At 43.7% G+C, this 19,253-nt stretch overlaps 1 protein-coding gene across 8 annotated transcripts in view; it reads right to left on the bottom strand.

Moving 5' to 3' along the window:
• The window catches only part of DIS3L2 (DIS3 like 3'-5' exoribonuclease 2), a 284,495-nt gene extending 266,269 nt beyond the window's left edge, over positions 1-18,226 (bottom strand). For 7 of the 8 annotated variants that reach the window (XR_006274028.1, XM_043491795.1, XM_043491797.1 and 4 more), the window contains exons 1-2: positions 18,075-18,226; positions 14,088-15,327 (exon numbers count right to left, since the gene is read on the bottom strand). Coding sequence is in view for 6 of the 8 variants with exons in the window: in XM_043491795.1 (XP_043347730.1) it covers positions 14,088-14,796 (709 nt within the window). In the remaining 2 variants the exon portion in view is untranslated. The remainder of the gene's footprint in view (positions 1-14,087; positions 15,328-18,074) is intronic. The other variant, XM_038415906.2, reaches the window with a different exon arrangement.
• Positions 18,227-19,253: the final 1,027 nt, after the last annotated feature.

The raw sequence follows: 19,253 nt of genomic DNA, 5'->3' as shown, positions 1-19,253 counted from the left end.
TAGCCCCAAAATTGTCTTCTGTCTGGAAAATGTAGAGCCATCATCCAAAAGCTGCAATTGAAATAGCACCTTCATCTAGATCTACTGCCTCCTGAAAATAAAGGTGTTAAACAATACCAGTAAATTTCACAGGCTGGGCAAATAAATGTCAAAGGACACAGATAAACAATAGATCTGCTGGGGAAGTCACACAAAGGGTTTATCTGGACTAGGAAATCTTTTTCTATTTAAACAGCAGGAGTCAAGAGAGCTGACATGACACTGACTATGGCTTGTCCGTGTCCACACTCATCCATTACGGTTACCCAAGATTCAGGAATTCAACATGGTCAGCATTGTCCCAGCTAGCTCAACTCCTCACAATCATGTTTAAACGCAATCAGATTTCTCAATGAAGACAAGCCCCAGGAGGTTACTTGCCAAAGCAAGTTTTGTTCTCCTTCACGACATTGCCTCTACAGAACCATGCTGTTAGATTCTCTTCTCAACCCTGAAACAATGGAATCCATTTTAAATCATTAGCTGTTAGAGAAAACATGCAACCCACTCTATTTCAGCCTTCTGACACCAAGGACATACCAGCCTCCAACCATCCTTCATACCCTCTCTCACTCGAGGCATCTTTTAAACCTCCACGCTAGTACGGAAGAGGGAAGGAGAGTGTAGATCTGTGAAGGCACTGTGCACTGTTAGATGAGGATGATTAATTGTTTACTTGTGATTTGTGTCAAGCTCTATTTGGATAGAAATTCAAATTCATTTTAAAATGCACAAAAACATCGTTTAATTTTATTTTGTTAAATAAAACTACTTCAAATGTGCTTGGATAGGTAAGAAAAAATGTTTATCAAAACATGTTTTGTGTTTAAAACTGAATGATTACACAAAGAATATGTTATTTGAAGTTAGTGAACCCAAAGTATTGTTTCTGTTCACCATGTCCTTCAGGACTTTAGAACTGGTAGATCTCATCCTCCCACACTTAGTTTTTATATAAAGATTAGAGGAAGAAAACAAGTTTCCTGCTTTTTTCAATGCCCAGTTGGGTTTCTTAACTCTGAACAAACTAGTCACTGAATTGGACTAGTTGAATAAACTGAAATGAAGAAAATATTCTCTATTCACCTACAGAAGAGGCTACTGCTGACAAAAACTTGGGTATCACCTCAACAAACTCTGGGTCCAGGTGCTTTGCCAGCAACAAACCACTGAACAGGTGGAATTTTCTTTAAACTCTGGCAGCAAACATGTCCTGCTTAGTATTTAATTTAGATGATTTTAACAGATAATAAATGTATGGCTTAACGTAAGCTGACAATTTTAAATAGGCTTACTTTTATAAAAATAAACCTATATATAATTTAAAATAAAATAGAAAGGAGTACAATCTCTGTCAAGTCTTGTGTAAAAGTATAATTAGGCAAACCAAAAAAAAGAGTATGAAGAGCAACTAACAAAAGACACAAAAACTAACAGCAAAAAATGTTTTTAAGTACTCCAGAAGCAGGAAGCCTGCCAATCAGTGGGGCTACTGGACAACTGAGGTGCTAAAGGAGCACTCAAGGAAGACAACGCCATTGTGGAGAAGCTAAATTAATTCTTTGCACTGTTCTTCACTGCAGAGGATGTGAGGGGGATTCCCACACGTGAGCCATTCTTTTTAGATTATGCCTCTGACTGGTGTCAATAAAGGAGGTTTTGAACAACCTGATACATTAAGCAGTACTAAGTCAACAGGACCAGATGGTATTCACCCAAGAGTTGTGAAGGAACTCAAGTATGAAATTGCAGAACTACTAACTGTGGTATGTAACCCATCATTTAAATCAGCTTCTGTATCAGATGACTGGAGGATAGCTAATGTGATGCCAATTTTTTTTAAAAGGCCCCAGAGGCAATCCTGGCTATTACAGGCTAGTGAACCTAAATTCACTACCAGGCAAATTGGATGAAACCATAGTAAAGAACAAGACTTATCAGACATATAGTAAAGGGAAATTATGCCTCAAAAGTCTATTATAATTCTTTGAGGAGATCAACAAACAAGTGGACAAGGGTGATCCAGTGGATACAGTGTACTTGGACTTTCAGAAAGCCTCTGACAAGGTCCTTCACCAAAGGTTCTTAAGCAAACTAAGCAGTCATGGGATAAGAGGGAGGGTCCTCTTATGGATCAGTAACTGGTTAAAAGACCGGAGGAAAAGGGTAAAAATAAACTTTTCAGAATGGAGAGAGGTAAACAACGGGGGTTCCCCAGGGATCTGTATTGGAAGCAATGCTGCTCAACATATTCATAAATGATTTGGACAAATGGGTAAATAATGAGGTGGCAAAGTTTGCAGATGGTACAAAATTACCCAAAATAGTTAAGTCCAAAGTTGACTGCGAAGAGTTACAAACCAAACTCACAAAACTAGGTAACTGGGCAACAAAATGGCAGATGAAATTCATTGTTAATAAATGCAAAGTAATGCACAACTATACATACAAATTGATGCTCTAAATTAGCTGCTACCACTCAAGAAAGATCTTGGAGTCACTGTGGATAGTTCTCTGAAAACATCCACTCAACGTGCAGCAGTAGTCAAACAAGCTAACAGAATGTTAGGAATCATTACGAAAGGGATAGATAATAAATCAGTAAATGTTATAATGCTTCTATATAAACCTATAGTATGCCCACACCTTGAATACTGCATGCAACTCTGGTCACCTCATCTCAAAACAGATATATGAGAAATGGGAAAGGTACAGAAAAGGGCAACAAAAATTATTAAGGGTATGGAACAGCTTCTCTATGAGGAGAGATTAAAAAGACCAGGACTATTCGTCTTGGAAAAGAGATGACTGTGGGGGGGGAATATGATAGAGGTCTATAAAATCATGAATGGTGTGGAGAAAGTGAATATGTGGAGAAAGTGGTATTTATTCCTTTATATAACACAAGAATCAGGGGTCACACAATTAAATGAATACGCAAGAGGTTTAAAACAAACAAAAGGAAGTACTTCTTCACACAACGCATAGTCAACCTGTAGAAGTTGTTGGCACAGGATGTTGTGAAGGCCAAAACTATAACTGACAGGTTTCAGAGTAGCAGCCGTGTTAGTCTGTATTCGCAAAAAGAAAAGGAGTACTTGTGGCACCTTAGAGACTAACAAATTTATTAGAGCATAAGCTTTCGTGAGCTACAGATCACTTTATCGGATGCATTTGGTGGAAAAAACAGAGAAGAGATTTATATACACACACACACAGAGAACATGAAACAATGGGTTTATCATACACACTGAAAGGAGAGTGATCACTTAAGATAAGCCATCACCAGCAGTGGGGGGGGGGGTACCCATCGCAGTGCTGCTGATTTGAAGGTATACATTGTCACCAAATGTGAATCCGCACAGACACACCCCTGGAGCCCTGACTTGGGGTATTCTATCTGCTACCCAAGATCCATAAACCTGGAAATCCTGGACGCCCCATCATCTCAGGCACTGGCACCCTGACAGCAGGATTGTCTGGCTATGTAGACTCCCTCCTCAGGCCCTTCGTTACCAGCACTCCCAGCTATCTTCGAGACACCACTGACTTCCTGAGGAAACTACAGTCCATTGGTGATCTTCCTAAAAACACCATCCTAGCCACTATGGATGTTGAAGCCTCTACACCAACATTCCACACAAAGATGGACTACAAGCCGTCAGGAACAGTATCCCTGATAATGTCACGGCTAACCTGGTGGCTGATCTTTGTGACTTTGTCCTCACCCATAACTATTTCACATTTGGGGACAATGTATACCTTCAAATCAGCGGCACTGCGATGGGTACCCGCATGGCCCCACAGTATGCCAACATTTTTATGGCTGACTTAGAACAACGCTTCCTCAGCTCTCGTCCCCTAATGCCCCTACTCTACTTGCGCTACATTGATGACATCTTCATCATCTGGACCCATTAAAAGAAGCCTTGAGGAATTCCACCATGATTTCAACAATTTCCATCCCACCATCAACCTCAGCCTGAACCAGTCCACACAAGAGATCCACTTCCTGGACACTACGGTGCTAATAAGCGATGGTCACATAAACACCACCCTATATTGGAAACCTACTGACCGCTATTCCTACTTACATGCCTCTAGCTTACATCCAGATCATACCACTCGATCCATTGTCTACAGCCAAGCGCTACGATATAACCGCATTTGCTCCAACCCCTCAGACAGAGACAAACACCTACAAGATCTCTATCATGCATTCCTACAACTAAAATACCCACCTGCTGAAGTGAAGAAACAGATTGACAGAGCCAGAAGAGTACCCAGAAGTCACCTACTACAGGACAGGCCCAACAAAGAAAACAACAGAACGCCACTAGCCATCACCTTCAGCCTCCAACTAAAACCTCTCCAACGCATCATCAAGGATCTACAACCTATCCTGAAGGACGACCCATCACTCTCACAGATCTTGGGAGACAGACCTGTCCTTGCTTACAGACAGCCCCCCAATCTGAAGCAAATACTCACCAGCAACCACACCACACAACAGAACCACTAACCCAGGAACCTATCCTTGCAACAAAGCCCATTGCCAACTCTGTCCACGTATCTATTCAGGGGACACCATCATCGGGCCTAATCACATCAGCCACACTATCAGAGGCTTGTTCACCTGCGCATCTACCAATGTGATATATGTCATCATGTGCCAGCAATGCCCCTCTGCCAGGTACATTGGTCAAACTGGACAGTCTCTACGTAAAAGAATAAATGGACACAAATCAGACGTCAAGAATTATAACATTCAAAAACCAGTCGGAGAACACTTCAATCTCTCCGGTCACTCAATTACAGACCTGAGAGTGGCTATCCTTCAACAAAAAAACTTCAAAAACAGACTCCAACGAGAGACTGCTGAATTGGAATTAATTTGCAAACTGGATACAATTAACTTAGGCTTGAATAGAGACTGGGAATGGATGAGTCATTACACAAAGTAAAACTATTTCCCCATGGTATTTCTCCCTCCCACCCCACCCCCCACTGTTCCTCTGATATTCTTGTTAACTGCTGGAATTAGCCTACCTTGCTTGTCACCATGAAAGGTTTTCCTCCTTTCCCCCCCTGCTGCTGGTGATGGCTTATCTTAAGTGATCACTCTCCTTACAGTGTGTATGATAAACCCATTGTTTCATGTTCTCTGTGTGTGTGTATATAAATCTCTCCTCTGTTTTTTCCACCAAATGCATCCGATGAAGTGAGCTGTAGCTCACAAAAGCTTATGCTCTAATAAATTTGTTAGTCTCTAAGGTGCCACAAGTTCTCCTTTTCTTTTTGCGAAAACTATAACTGTATTCAAAAAATAATTAAATAAATTCACGAAGGATAGGGCCATCAACAGCTATGGTGAAATGGTCGGGGATGCAAACCCATGCTGTGGGTGTCCTAAGCCTTTGACTGTGAGAAGCTAAGAGTGGAAGACAGGGAATGAATCATCTGATGACTGCCATGATCCATTCATTCCGTTTGAAGCATCTGGCATTGGCCACTGTGAGAAGACAGGACACTGGGCTAGCCGGACCATTGGTCTGACCCAGTATGGCCATTCTTATGTTCTTACATTCTAAAAAAAATCCAATTTAAAATAAAAAAAACTGATCTTTTTAGTTAAAAATAAATAAATATTTTTTTATCCCTGCTGGAGGAAGGTATAAGAACCAAGTGTCCTGTAATGTAATAACCTGCCCATATCCCATATTCTCCTAATCACTCATTTAAATATTAGTTTATGCCATGAAACATGATGGTTTACTTCCTTCCTTCCCAAGGTTTTGGATTATTTCTTCTAATCCTTTCGACTGAAACTGTGAATGGTCTTATTATCCATAGCCATTTCTGAAGCCAGCTAAGGTCTCAACCTTGATGTCTTGCGACCATGAGTTCCAAATGTTAACCCTGAATCACGAAAAACAGTGCTTCCTTCAATCAAGTATTAAATGTGCTACCTTTCAATTTCATTACGTCACCTTGAACTTGAATTGTGGGAGAATAAACAGGATTTCCAAAATCACCTTTTCCATGTCATTCCTTATGTTGTATACTGCTAAGGATGGCAATAAAAAGGTTTCAGAGTAGCAGCCGTGTTAGTCTGTATCCGCAAAAAGAAAAGGAGGACTTGTGGCATCTTAGAGACTAACAGATTTATTTGAGCATAAGCTTTCATGAGCTACAGCTCACTTCATTGGATGCATTCAGTGGAAAATACAGTGGGGAGATTTATATACACAGAGAACATGAAACAATGGGTTTTACCATACACACTGTAACGAGAGTGATCAGGAAGGTGAGCTATTACCAGCTGGAAGGGGGGTGGGGACCTTTTGTAGTGATAATCAAGGGGGGCCATTTCCAGCAGTTGACAAGAACATCTGAGGAACAGCAGGGGGAGGGGAGAATAAACATGGGGAAATAGTTTTACTTTGTGTAATGACCCATCCACTCCCAGTCTTTATTCAAGCCTAAATTAATTGTATCCAGTTTGCAAATTAATTCCAATTCAGCAGTCTCTCGTTGGAGTCTGTTTTTAAAGTTCTTTTGTTGAAGAATTGCCAATTTTAGGTCTGTAATCGAGTGACCAAAGAGATTGAAGTGTTCTCCAACTGGTTTTTGAATAATTCTTGACGTCTGATTTGTGTCCATTTATTCTTTTGCATAGAGACTGTCCAGTTTGGCCAATGTACATGGCAGAGGGGCATTGCTAGCACATGATGGCATATATCACATAGGTAGATGTGCAGGTGAACGAGCCTCGGATAGCGTGGCTGATGTTATTAGGCCCGATGATGGTGTCTCCTGAAAAGATATGTGGACACAGTTGGCAGCGGGATTTGTTGCAAGGATGGGTTCGTGGTTCTGTTGTGTGGTTGCTGGTGAGTATTTGCTTCAGGTTTGGGGGCTGTCTGTAAGCAAGGACTGGCCTGTCTCCCAAGATCTGTGAAAGTGATGGGTCGTCCTTCAGGATAGGTTGTAGATTCTTGATGATGCATTGGAGAGGTTTTAGTTGGAGGCTGAAGGTGATGGCTAGTGGAGTTCTGTTACTTTCTTTGTTGGGCCTGTCCTATAGTAGGTGACTTCTGGGTACTCTTCTGGCTCTGTCAGTCTGTTTCTTCACTTCAGCAAGGGGGTACTGTAGTTGTAAGAACGCTTGATAGAAATCCTGTAGGTGTTTGTTTCTGTCTGAGGGGTTGGAGCAAAAGCGGTTGTATCATAGAGCTTGGCTGTAGGCAATGGATCGTGTGGTATAGTCTGGATAAAAGCTGGAGGCATGTAGGTAAGCATAGCGGTCAGTAGGTTTCCAGTATAGGGTGGTGTTTAAGTGACCATCGCTTATTAGCACCGTAGTGTCCAGGAAGTGGATCTCTTGTGTGGACTGGTACAGGCTGAGGTTGATGGTGGGATGGAAATTGTTGAAATCATGGTGGAATTCCTCAAGGCTTCTTTTAATGGGTCCAGATGATGAAGATGTCATCAATGTAGCGCGAGTAGAGTAGGGGCATTAGGGGACGAGAGCTGAGGAAGCGTTGTTCTAAGTCAGCCATAAAAATGTTGGCATACTGTGGGACCATGCGGGTACCCATCGCAGTGCCACTGATTTGAAGGTATATATTGTCCCCAAATGTGAAATAGTTATGGGTGAGGACAAAGTCACAAAGTTCAGCCACCAGGTTTGCCGTGACATTATCGGGGATACTGTTCCTGACGGCTTATAGTCCATCTTTGTGTGGAATGTTGGTGTAGAGGCTTCTACATCCATATTTGCGAGGATGATGTTTTCAGAAAGATCACCGATGGATTATAGTTTCCTCAGGAAGTCAGTGGTGTCTCGAAGATAGCTGGGAGCGCTGGTTGCATAGGGCCTGAGGAGGGAGTCTACATAGCCAGACAATCCTGCTGTCAGGAGACTGTTGAACTGGAATTCATTTGCAAACTGGATACAATTAACAGGCTTGAATAAAGACTGGTAGTGGATGAGTCATGACACAAAGTAAAACTATTTCCCCATGTTTATTCCCCCTCCCCCGCTGTTCCTCAGATGTTCTTGTCAACTGCTGGAAATGGCCCACCTTGATCATCACTACAAAAGGATTCCCCCCTCCGCCCCGCTCTCCTGCTGGTAATAGTTTACTTTACCTGATCACTTTCATTACAGTGTGTACGGTAACACCCATTGTTTCATGTTCTCTGTGTATATAAATCTCCCCACTGTATTTTCCACTGAATGCATCTGATGCAGTGAGCTGTAGCTCATGAAAGCTTATGCTCAAATAAATTTGTTAGTCTCTAAGATGCCACAAGTCCTCCTTTTTTTAAAAAAAAAGGTTGTATGCAGTGTTGTCACAGCCCTGCTCATCCCAGGATATTAGAGAGACAAGGTGTGTGAGATAATATCTTTTATTGGACCAACTTTTGCTGGTGACAGAGACAAGCTTTCGAGCTTACACAGAGCTCTTCTTCAGGTCTGGGCCCAGAAAGCTTGTCTCTCACCAACACAAGCTGATCCAATAAAAGATATTACCCCACCCACCTTGTCGCTCTAATATCCTGGGACCAACACAGCTGCATCAACACTGCATAAGCCTCTTTGCACAGTTAAAGGTGACTGCTGAAGCAAGAGATCTGAGCTCAGCAGAAGGGAGGTCTCTAAAATGTTGGAACAGTGTGGTATGTGTGATGTTGCACCCCATAATGCTTTATGGAAATATGCTTATGAAAGTAAATATGACATGACTGGAATATGTTTTATGCTAGATATACCATGTAACATATCTCTGCAAAGGTTATGATCTCTTGGACATATTCATCCTATTTGTATGCATGTATCATTTTTGTATTCGAAGTTATGAATATTGGCAATGTACTTGTTTAATTTTACGTAGCCTCAGTGAAGCAGCTGGTCAGCTTCCTGAGGAAAGACTATTCTCAGTAAGTGCCCAATCAAGAAACACTTAAGCTAACACTGAACTTGGAGACTCCAATCCACATCTGAGCTTTCCTGGGATGTGACCTGGCTGGTAAGGAACTGAGTCATTCATGAACATGTAACTTGCCCATGTTACTCCAAAACTCCATCTAGATCTGGATAGGAGAGAGGAGAGGGTCCACACCCACAAGAGAAAGTCTATTTATGCCCCTGGGAAACCCCTCCATTTGGTCTTCAGCTGGCTCAAGAGATATCCTTTGGGGGTGGATAGGCTATCTGAAAGAGACTGGAACAAAAGACAGTGTGAGTGATTGCTGGACCCAGACTAGAAGGCGGCTACTGGAACATCTCTAAGGGTGAGATTTCATCTGTAATCACTTTCTTACTGTAAAGGCATAGACTTGCATGTTTTATTTTATTTTGTTTGGTAATTTACTTTGTTCTTTCTGTTATTACTGGGAACCACTTAAATCCTACTTTTTGTATTTAATAAAAATCATTTTTTACTTATTAACCCACAGCATGTATTAATACTGGGGGGGGGGCAAACAGCTGTGCATATCTCTCTATCGATGTTTCAGAGGGCGAACAATTCATGAGTTTACCCTGTATAAGCTTTATACAGGGTAAAAGGATTTATTTGGAGTTTGGACTCCATTGAGAGCTGGAAAGCTGAGTGTTGGAGACAGGAACACTTCTTAAGCTGTTTTCAGTTAAGCCTGCAGCTTTTGAGGGACGTGGTTCAGACCTGGGGCTGTGGTTGTAACAGGCTGGCGTGTCTGGCACAACCAGGCAGGGCTCTGAAGTCCCAAGCTGCCAGGGAAACAGGCTGAGAGGTAGTCTCAGCACATCAGTTGGCAGTTCCCAGGGGGGTTCTGTGACCGAACCCATCACAGTATGTTCACACTTTCCAAACACCTCCGTGCTTTGAAATGGGTTCCATCCCCATATAGTAAGGCATGGGATCTCACAGTGCAGAGCTCTGAAGACAGCATCACAAAAAATAAAGCCACTTACTGGATGTAAACTAGCTGAGCTCAAGCAGCTTCCATAATGTAGCCCACAGAACCTCTTGGAGACAATCCCACACCTTTACTGAGACATCTGCAATGCCAGGCTAATTGAAAAGGTAACAGATAATATACGAGACAAGATAAAGATAAACTCAGCTTTAGTGCAGTGAAGAGACTGTTTAGTAACCTTTATCCATTTTATATCTTAGTTGTTTTCTTTTCTCTAGCTAAAAGGCTTTCTTTTTGCTAGCAGCGAATCCCCTTCATTGCCTGCAGTCTCCAGTTCATGCTGAAGTTTCATCTGGCCTCCCTCATGCTTACAGCTCCTTCAATTTTAGGGTTAGCTGCAAATTTGATACTGGCAGAGTTTGTGCTGAAGAAACAACTAACAAAAGAGGATATGAAGCAGCCACGTAAGTTGGAGAACGATGCGTAATTTTAAAATCAGTTTGTATAAGCACCTCTGGAAAAACTAAAGCATCCTGAACTGAATTAATATTTGTGAAGCAACATCACTGCTCTACCATATGCTTCAACATAATTACAGAAGTAGCTTCATGGTTTCAGAAGCTCTGATTTACACAGCGATCAAACCAGACACCTGGCCTCACAAACTGATAGGCCCACCACCAAGAACATTAGGAAAAGATGAGCTTTGAAGTGAGGGAAGGTTAATCGGATACCATGATCTGGTAGCTGTGAATTCTGGTAAACAGAAAAGTCTGCATGTTGCATACTCTTCATTTTACTTAAACAAGAGAGTGTTAAAATACACAGCAGCAGCAGCAGCAACAATGGAATGGAGGTTTCCCATGATGTATATCTTTTTGCAAGAATCCATTTCCATGTCACGCAGGAATGCTTGTGCACTGCCATGCCTGGAGTCACCTGCACCCTTCTTGCGACATCAGCCTTCCACAAGATTACACCACAATCGTTGGGAAGTTATTTGCTCAACAATAACCTCTTCCAGTTGGGGAAGTTGCATATTATCTGTGAGGTCTACTAATGTTATGGCCTAAATTTTCTAACCTGGGTGCTTACATTTAGGCTCCTAAAAAAAGAACTGATTTTCGGTGGTTTCACACAACTACCCAGATCCTACTGAAGTCCGCAGGAGCTCACCATTTTTGAAAATCATACCTCTTCTGCTTAAGTGCCTAAATATGGATTTAAAAGACTAACTAATTACCCAATGTTGAAAAATTTGGCCTACAGAGTGATAATGGTTATACTTGCAATAAATCTGTTTCTTGCAACTACCATGAATAAAAAACAAAAGGGAAATCATCAAGTACTTAAACCCCTTGATGCTCCAGCAAGGAGTTTCTTTTTAAACCACCTGAAGACTTAACAAGATTTACTGCAAATATCTATAGATTTCTTTAGTCTCCATGTAAAACAGGGTTTGGTTGGAGGGGAAGGGGGTTAGGGGTAAGATTATATTCTCCTGCAGCCTCGGAATCCCAGATACACTAGTTCATAAAAAACAACAAAAGGAAAAGTGGCTGGCTCACTACAAAAGCAATTTTCCCCTCTCTTGGTATCGACACCTTCTCATCAATTACTGGGGGTGGACCACATCCACCCTGACTGAACTGGTCCTGTCAACACTGGTTCTCCCCTTATAAATTAACTCCATTCTCTTCATGTGTCAGTATATTCATGCCTGCATCTGTAATTTTCACTCCATGCATCTGAAGAAGTGGGTTTTTTTACCCACGAAAGCTTATGCCCAAATAAATGTTAGTCTTTAAGGTGCCACCGGACTCCTTGTTGTATTTGTGGATACAGACCAACTCAGCTACCTCTCTGATTCTTAACAAAAGGAAACTGGGGATTCACAGACCAATGTAGTTTCATTATGCAAGTGCAGTAATCTGTGAAAAATAAACTACATAACTTGAAAAGTAAATTTATTGAAATAGAAAACATAAAATCTCAGGGCTTTTCTATGTAATAGGTTAATCCACCATGGGGGGGTGTCAGGTCTAGTGTGCGGCACTCTAACTGGCCCGCATGGAGCCTGATGGTGCAAATTATTGTAGTACTGTTTGAAACAGGAGGACATTAACATGCACTAGGGAACTCCTAGTGCATACACCAGCAGGATCCCGACAGGCCAGTTAGTGCACAGTATACTAGTGTGGATTAGAATTTACACCCCTCTAGCGCGATGGAAAACACCATGTACACAAGCCCCACAATATTATTTTTAAAACTTCCCTTTTGTTGTTTTTTGTTATGACAGTGATCCTTTGCAAAGAGAAAAACAGTAAAAACTATGAGACCCATTTGTTATTGTTGTACATTATGGGGTAGATTGCTGTATAATCTCTCAACAAAACATGCTGCACCATGACTCAGTGACAACCTGGAACACAAACCCTTTTGCTTATCTCAGCCCAAGAGACAATCTTGTTGCTCTATTAGAGCCTCAAGGAGGCTCAGTCTGTCTTTGGGTGTGATGGGAAATACGGGGAGCAGATGCCTGTTGAAACTTTGCTTATACAGGAAGGTATCTGAGGCAGCTCTCCCATCAGACCATGCTTAAACTTAGCTAGGTGGGAGAGACCTGTTCTAGAAAGAGGTTTTGTCTTTTTAGCCTGGGCCTCGGGTCAGAGTGAAGTAGAAGTCAGGTAACTGTATAAACACTACAATGTATGGAACAGAGACGAATGTACCTAGCAAACTCTTCCCATTTCACTGGGATTCAAAGACAGAGATCCCTTAATGGCCTGTTTGCTTTGCAAGAGAGCAAGAATGGTTGTGACAAGGGTGAAAATTTTTAAAATAAGTTGGTTTTTAAATCTTAGTTTTGAAGCAAAAAAGCAGCGTGTCTTGGAACCCTGCCATAGAAACAGGTTTCAGAGTAGCAGCCATGTTAGTCTGTATTCACAAAAAGAAAAGGAGTACTTGTGGCACCTCAGAGACTAAAATTTGAGCATAAGCTTTTGTGAGCTACAGCTCACTTCATCGGATGCATTCGGAAAAATTGGAAAAAGTGAAAAAAGTGAGCTGTAGCTCACGAAAGTTTATGCTCAAATAAATGTGTTAGTCTCTAAAGTGCCACAAGTACTCCTTTTCTTTCTGCCATAGAGAGCATCTCATACCAAGGAATTATTAGGTATTTTGCAGCATGGCAGAACTGCTACCTCTGCTAGTGTGAAATGGTCTATACAACTAATAACATGAAGCTTCTGAAGTAAACATCCAAGTTATTTCAAAAGCTGCCAGTTCACTGAAAAGTAGAATACAATAGAAAATTGCACTGTTAGAATAGACTGATGCAATAAATACAAAAGTTTTCTGTAACTCATGCCAAAATATTTCATCCAACCAATGGTGCACTTAATTGTTAGTATTTGTTAGAGAACTAGACCTGTTAAGCACAGTTTGCACAATCATGAGTCATCTTTGCAAAATTCATGAAAGATAACCATCCCAGGCACAGACTCTGTGGGCCCAGCTTCTCAATTATGGGAGTCAGTGTAAACAGATATTATTTACCCCAGTTCAGTGACGGGGTGTAGTTTTGCAAATGTTAAATATTTATTAGATTCCTACTCTGTGAGCTTGATAAGCATTACTCCCACTTAAACTGTAAAGTTGATATCTCTTCTCAGTTTATTACAGTAAACTTAATGTAGTGACGTTTATCATCACCAGCAGCAGACTGCCCCTTAGCAGGTATCCAAATGTTTCACCATAAATACTATGCACTAGAAAAAAATCTAACCTCTTGGTGTAGATGGGTTAAACCAAAAATGCCCGACATTGGGCTAGTGGTCAAGAGATTTTTTTTTAAACCTAACACAGAGGCAGATTTTTTCCTGCGCTATTTTCAATACGCAATAGTTTAAAGAGATGCATCCACTGTACTACTGCTGGGCGCAAGCCTTCTCCCTTTGTGTCAACGTCAAAACCAGAAATAACTTCAATGGGAGCAAGAGAGGCTGATTAATTGTAACTCATGTGACACCACTCTGAAACCTATTAACAAATGTCATTTTCAATGCCCCTAAAATTTTACATTAATGGATGCACCATTCATACAGCTTGTTAGCAGCTTAAACCAGTGAACAGCTCACCTTGAATTTGACCAGAAGACAAGTGACTGGTTTTCCTGGCATTTGCTGCAGGCAAATCCATACTAAACTGCTCAGCAGTCAAGTGTTCATCTGCTCTGTCCCGGTTGGCAGGACACTTGTTCCTTTTCTTATGTTTGTTCTTCCACACCTCCTCTTCGTCCTTTTCTTCAGACCCAGAAGATTTCTGCAGAGAAGTGCCTTGCCTCAGACTGTTCAATGTTACTCTCCCACCCAAGGCATCACTCACTTTTAACAAATCAGTTGCCGGTCCAGGCTGTTCTATGTAACAATCTTCCTCTACTTCACGGTTTCCTTCTTGACCAATGCTGGGATTTCTTTCATGAGGCTGTCTGTTAACAAAGACTTGGCTTTTATCTTCATTCAGTTTCTCAAATCCTACAAGCGTAGGCTGTTCCAACTGAGATGTTTGGACTGGTGAATAGCTATGTGCATTCAAGCCATTTCTTGCCAGAGCTTCTCTCATCATACCTCTCTTCACAGAGGGTTCTACATCTGAATTGGAGTCATTGAGGCTGCTCTCTTCTAGCTGTATCTTCTGTGCAATGTGATTTAAATAGGATCGGAATCTACCGCTGTGGTGCTTTTGCACAAGCCTGGCATAAGCATTCTTCTGGGGCAGAACAGGCTTGCTTAATCCATCTTTGGTAATTTGGGAAGAAGCACCTTTCACAAATCCCAGCTGATCCATATTCCAGTAATATGCCCAGACTTTAACGTGTTGTAAACAAATACAGGGGGGAAAAGGGTTATTGTCTCAAAACAAAAGATCAAAGAACTGATTACATTAGCAAAGATGTGAAAAAGTTTATTGAACGAGGATTTCTTGATCTTTAAAAAATTCCAAGGTGATGAATAGTTCAGATTTTACTGTAGTATTACCATATCAGAAGCTACAATATATTAAATTACTATCAGTAATCCAGGAGCGATCAAACTATAGTCTGCAGACCACATCTGGCTATAATCCATCCAAAATAGAGACTTGGGCCAAATGATTACATTCCAATTCTGAATGATTCCTTTAATCCTCTCTTTCTTGCCTCTGACAAATCTTGGCAAATTAGGGCAGCAACCGACGGACGTATCAGATGTACCAAATTAGATGCATCAGAAGTAAAATTTGATCATGTCCATGTCAGTCTCTCCAAAAATAACTGCATCCTTACTGAATTGTTTAGATACTTCAACAACAAGGACATATCTCTTGTCACTTTGTTTCCTGTAAGCAAAAAATAGTTTCTTATTTTCTACTGTGACTGACAACAGGTAGGTCTTTGAAGCCACACTACATGAGGGCTTTGCGTCAGATTCTAAGACTCCAGTGTCTCTTTCCATATATAAATGTACTTTCAATACAATAGGCATATAGTGAACTCACTAGTATAACTGAACGTCTTGCAAAGGCTCATCAATTTTTGGTGTAAAAGATAGATAAGCTTGTTGTTTTCACCATGACTCATTTCTCTAGAAGACAATACTACCTCCGCTTTGATGGCAGCAGGGTGAAGTGTATAAGGATCAAGTATCTTTCACTCTCATTTCAGCTGCTCTAGCTTCTGAGCAGCAGAACTGAAAGAGTCGAGTATGTTTCACCAAGCTATTACTCAACAAAGCTATAGGCAGAGACATGGTAAAACCATTAATTGGTAGAATGCCCAAATGCAAAGTTCAAAGTAGTAAATGATATAATGGAGCCCAACACTGGAGCATCTCCACAGTGTTTGCTGCATTCTGCAGAGTTCCAGAAAAAGCTTTAAAAAATACTATTTTTTCTCTCGCTCCAAATTTCTTACAACTTGACACGGTATTTAACTGTTCCAAATCAAACTATAGCAGCCACGAACATGTGACCTCACCTGAACTATTCATTTGCTGAGGTGTGAATTTGACAGCCTAGCTGGGACCACTTGGATGCTAAAATTGGCAAATACTGGAAACTAAGAAATAAACAGATGAAGTTGTGAACACTGTCTTTATGAACTTTTCCCCACACCTCTTTCCACAGTCTAGGGCTCTGCGTAGGTGTTCCCCAGAGCAGGACTTCCTTGGCACAAAGCTTCCACTGGGGAAAATGGGTTCCCTCTCGCCCCTCCATACCGTAATTTTTCCTCTCAGTTGCCCATCCTCTTCCCCACTGTAGTAGTTACAACGAGGTTAGGCATGTTGGCTTTTTCTTCTTTCTTCAAGCTGCCGGCACCTATAGCACTGCTTAGGCACAGGGTGCTCAACAGAGACTTTGTGGAACTACGTTTGTGGAACTACATTTCTCCACAGTGTGCTGACTTTTGCCCTTTTGGAGTAACAGTATACATTGCAACTTGATTTACTGAAGAAATTGAGCAAGTATGTGAATAGTCTTCACAATGCAATACAAAGTGAAAATAAATCCCCGCATAAACAGGAAAAATTCCCTGTGCAGTTTTGCATCTCTTCCTAAAATTTTCCATTTACCCTGGCATAGGTAGGCTTTTCTATTTGACTGCAAGATTATCTTACCACCAGAGTTATTATAAAAACTCTCAAAAAGGTAGGTCTACACCACTGGTTCTCAAACTGGGAGTCCCTCAGGGGATCACAAGGTTATTACATGGGGGGTCATGAACTGTCAGACTCCACCCCAAACCCCACTTCACTCCAGCATTTACAATAGTGCTAAATATAAAAAAAAAATTTATAAGGGGGGGTGTCACACCCAGAGGCTTGCTGTTTGAAAGCAGTCACCAATACAAAAGTTTGAGAACCACTGGTCTACACTGCAAGAATTAGTGACAAATCTTACAAGTTCCTTAAGATGTTATAATTCCTCATCGGTGCAGTTTTCTCCTGTCCTTGCCTATGAGTAGCAGCAGAGACTCAGACCTCCCCTGAGTGAGATGCAGTTAGAGGTGGGCAAGAGGGGTCGAGAGCATCCCCAGTTCCAGCAGCCAGGAGGGAGAGGGGAAAAAAAACATTTTGCAGAAGGCAGGTGGGAAGATTCCTCCACTTCTCCCAGCAGCCAGGGAAGGAAGTTCCAAACTTAATACACCTACCAGTCAGAATTCAATATGAAAGTTGCATGGGTTATTTTAAAATAATGGGATGTGTACCACTACTGGCTTTCAACATTACTGCATCAAGATTCTTACAACAGCATCAGTAAAGGGTTAAAAATGTGCATTGCCTATTTTCAGCAATGCAACACACTAATTACAACAAAATACTGGGCATCAAATATTGAAGCTCTTTAGTTTCATCTCTAGATTTCATAACTGGGCTGGCTAAGTGGCCGTGGACCAATCCCTTAACTTCTATGTCTTGCCAGTAAAGCAGGGATACCAACACCTCATGCGGGGCAGCAATGAGTGTAAAGTGCTTTGAGATCCCAAGTTGGAAGGCAATAGAAAAAGCTAGTAATACTTTAAGTAGCAGCGGGTTAAAGGGAACCCAACAAGATAATTCCTTGATCAAATTTAAGCTCGGAAACGGGTAACTCATTGCAGCTGCCCCTGCTTACAATGAGAAACTAGACCCACCCCTGAGAGCAGGTTGGAGCAACACGCGTCGCAGGCCAAGGCGTTGAACGATCAGAGTCTCTGTGATGACCACACGCTGGGGGGCAGCGCCGCACGTTGCACCGAGCCAGCCGGGCGCAGGGCAAAGCCAGTAAAGGCGTGACCAGCTCAGCCTTGGCCAGGGGTTACTGGGGCGAGGGGATGGCGAGAAAAACGAGACACGTTCCCCAGCTACCGAAGCGTCTCGGCCCCGCCAGCCAGGCCGGGGCCGCGGGAGCGGGGCCGGGGCAGCAGGGAAGAGGCGGCCCCGCTCGGAGCCGCCCGCTCTCTGCTAGACGCCGGGGCCGGGAGCCCAGCGCAACGCCCGAGCTTCAGCGGGCCGGGACCAGCAGCGGGGGGGGCTCCAGCTGGCCCCGGGGGAGCCCCCACAGGAGTGGTGGCTGGGCCCTGGGGTCCCGCCGGCCCCGTCACTCACCGGCCGGGCCGCTCCCCCACCGCGCCGCTCGGTGCCGTTTAAATGCCCCAGCTGAGCCGAGCGCCTCCCTCTCTGCTTCCGGGGCAGAGGTCGCCTACGGGCCGCAGCAGGGACCAGAAAGCCTCGCGCGCGAAGCTAACCCCGTCTTCTTGGATGGGGGGGAGGGAGGAGCCACTCAGCCCCTCCCACCTCCATGAATGGGGTTCATGCTTATCCTCCACCTGTAGGAGTCGCCCAGGAGCTCAGCGGGGCCCTCACCCCTCCCAAGTGTGGGGGAGGGGTCCTTACCCCCCCACACCCAAATCTGGGGGGTTTCAGTGGGGGAGTCATAGTCACCCAGCTTGCAGGGGGGTTAGTGAGGCTTCCCCGCACCCCCCCTCCCCACACCCTGCCCCATCTCCCCACACACTCCCCACACCCAGCCCCATCTCCCCACCCTCTTCCACACACATTCCCCCCTCCCCACACCCGGCCCCATCTCCCCACACACTCCCCACACCCAGCCCCATCTCCCACCCTCTTCCACACACATTCCCCCTCCCCACACCCTGCCCCATCTCCCCACACACTCCCACACACCCAGCCCCATCTCCCCACCCTCTTCCACACACATTCCCCCCTCCCCACACCCGGCCCCATCTCCCCACACACTCCCCACACCCAGCCCCATCTCCCCATCCTCTTCCACACCCATTCCCCATCCCAGCCCCATCGCCTCACACTCCCCACCCTCTTCCACACACATTCCCCCCTCCCCACACCCGGCCCCATCTCCCCACACACTCCCCACACCCAGCCCCATCTCCCCACCCTCTTCCACACACATTCCCCCCTCCCCACACCCGGCCCCATCTCCCCACACACTCCCCACACCCAGCCCCATCTCCCCACCCTCTTCCACACACATTCCCCCCTCCCCACACCCGGCCCCATCTCCCCACACACTCCCACACCCAGCCCCATCTCCCCACCCTCTTCCACACACATTCCCCCCTCCCCACACCCGGCCCCATCTCCCCACACACTCCCCACACCCAGCCCCATCTCCCCACCCTCTTCCACACACATTCCCCCCTCCCCACACCCGGCCCCATCTCCCCACACACTCCCCACACCCAGCCCCATCTCCCCACCCTCTTCCACACACATTCCCCCCTCCCCACACCCGGCCCCATCTCC

The sequence above is a fragment of the Dermochelys coriacea genome, chromosome 9 (assembly GCF_009764565.3).
Source record: "Dermochelys coriacea isolate rDerCor1 chromosome 9, rDerCor1.pri.v4, whole genome shotgun sequence".
Taxonomy (NCBI): domain Eukaryota; kingdom Metazoa; phylum Chordata; order Testudines; family Dermochelyidae; genus Dermochelys; species Dermochelys coriacea.
The sequence above is the reverse complement of the archived record's forward strand: the minus strand, read 5'-3'. Positions and strand labels throughout refer to the sequence as shown.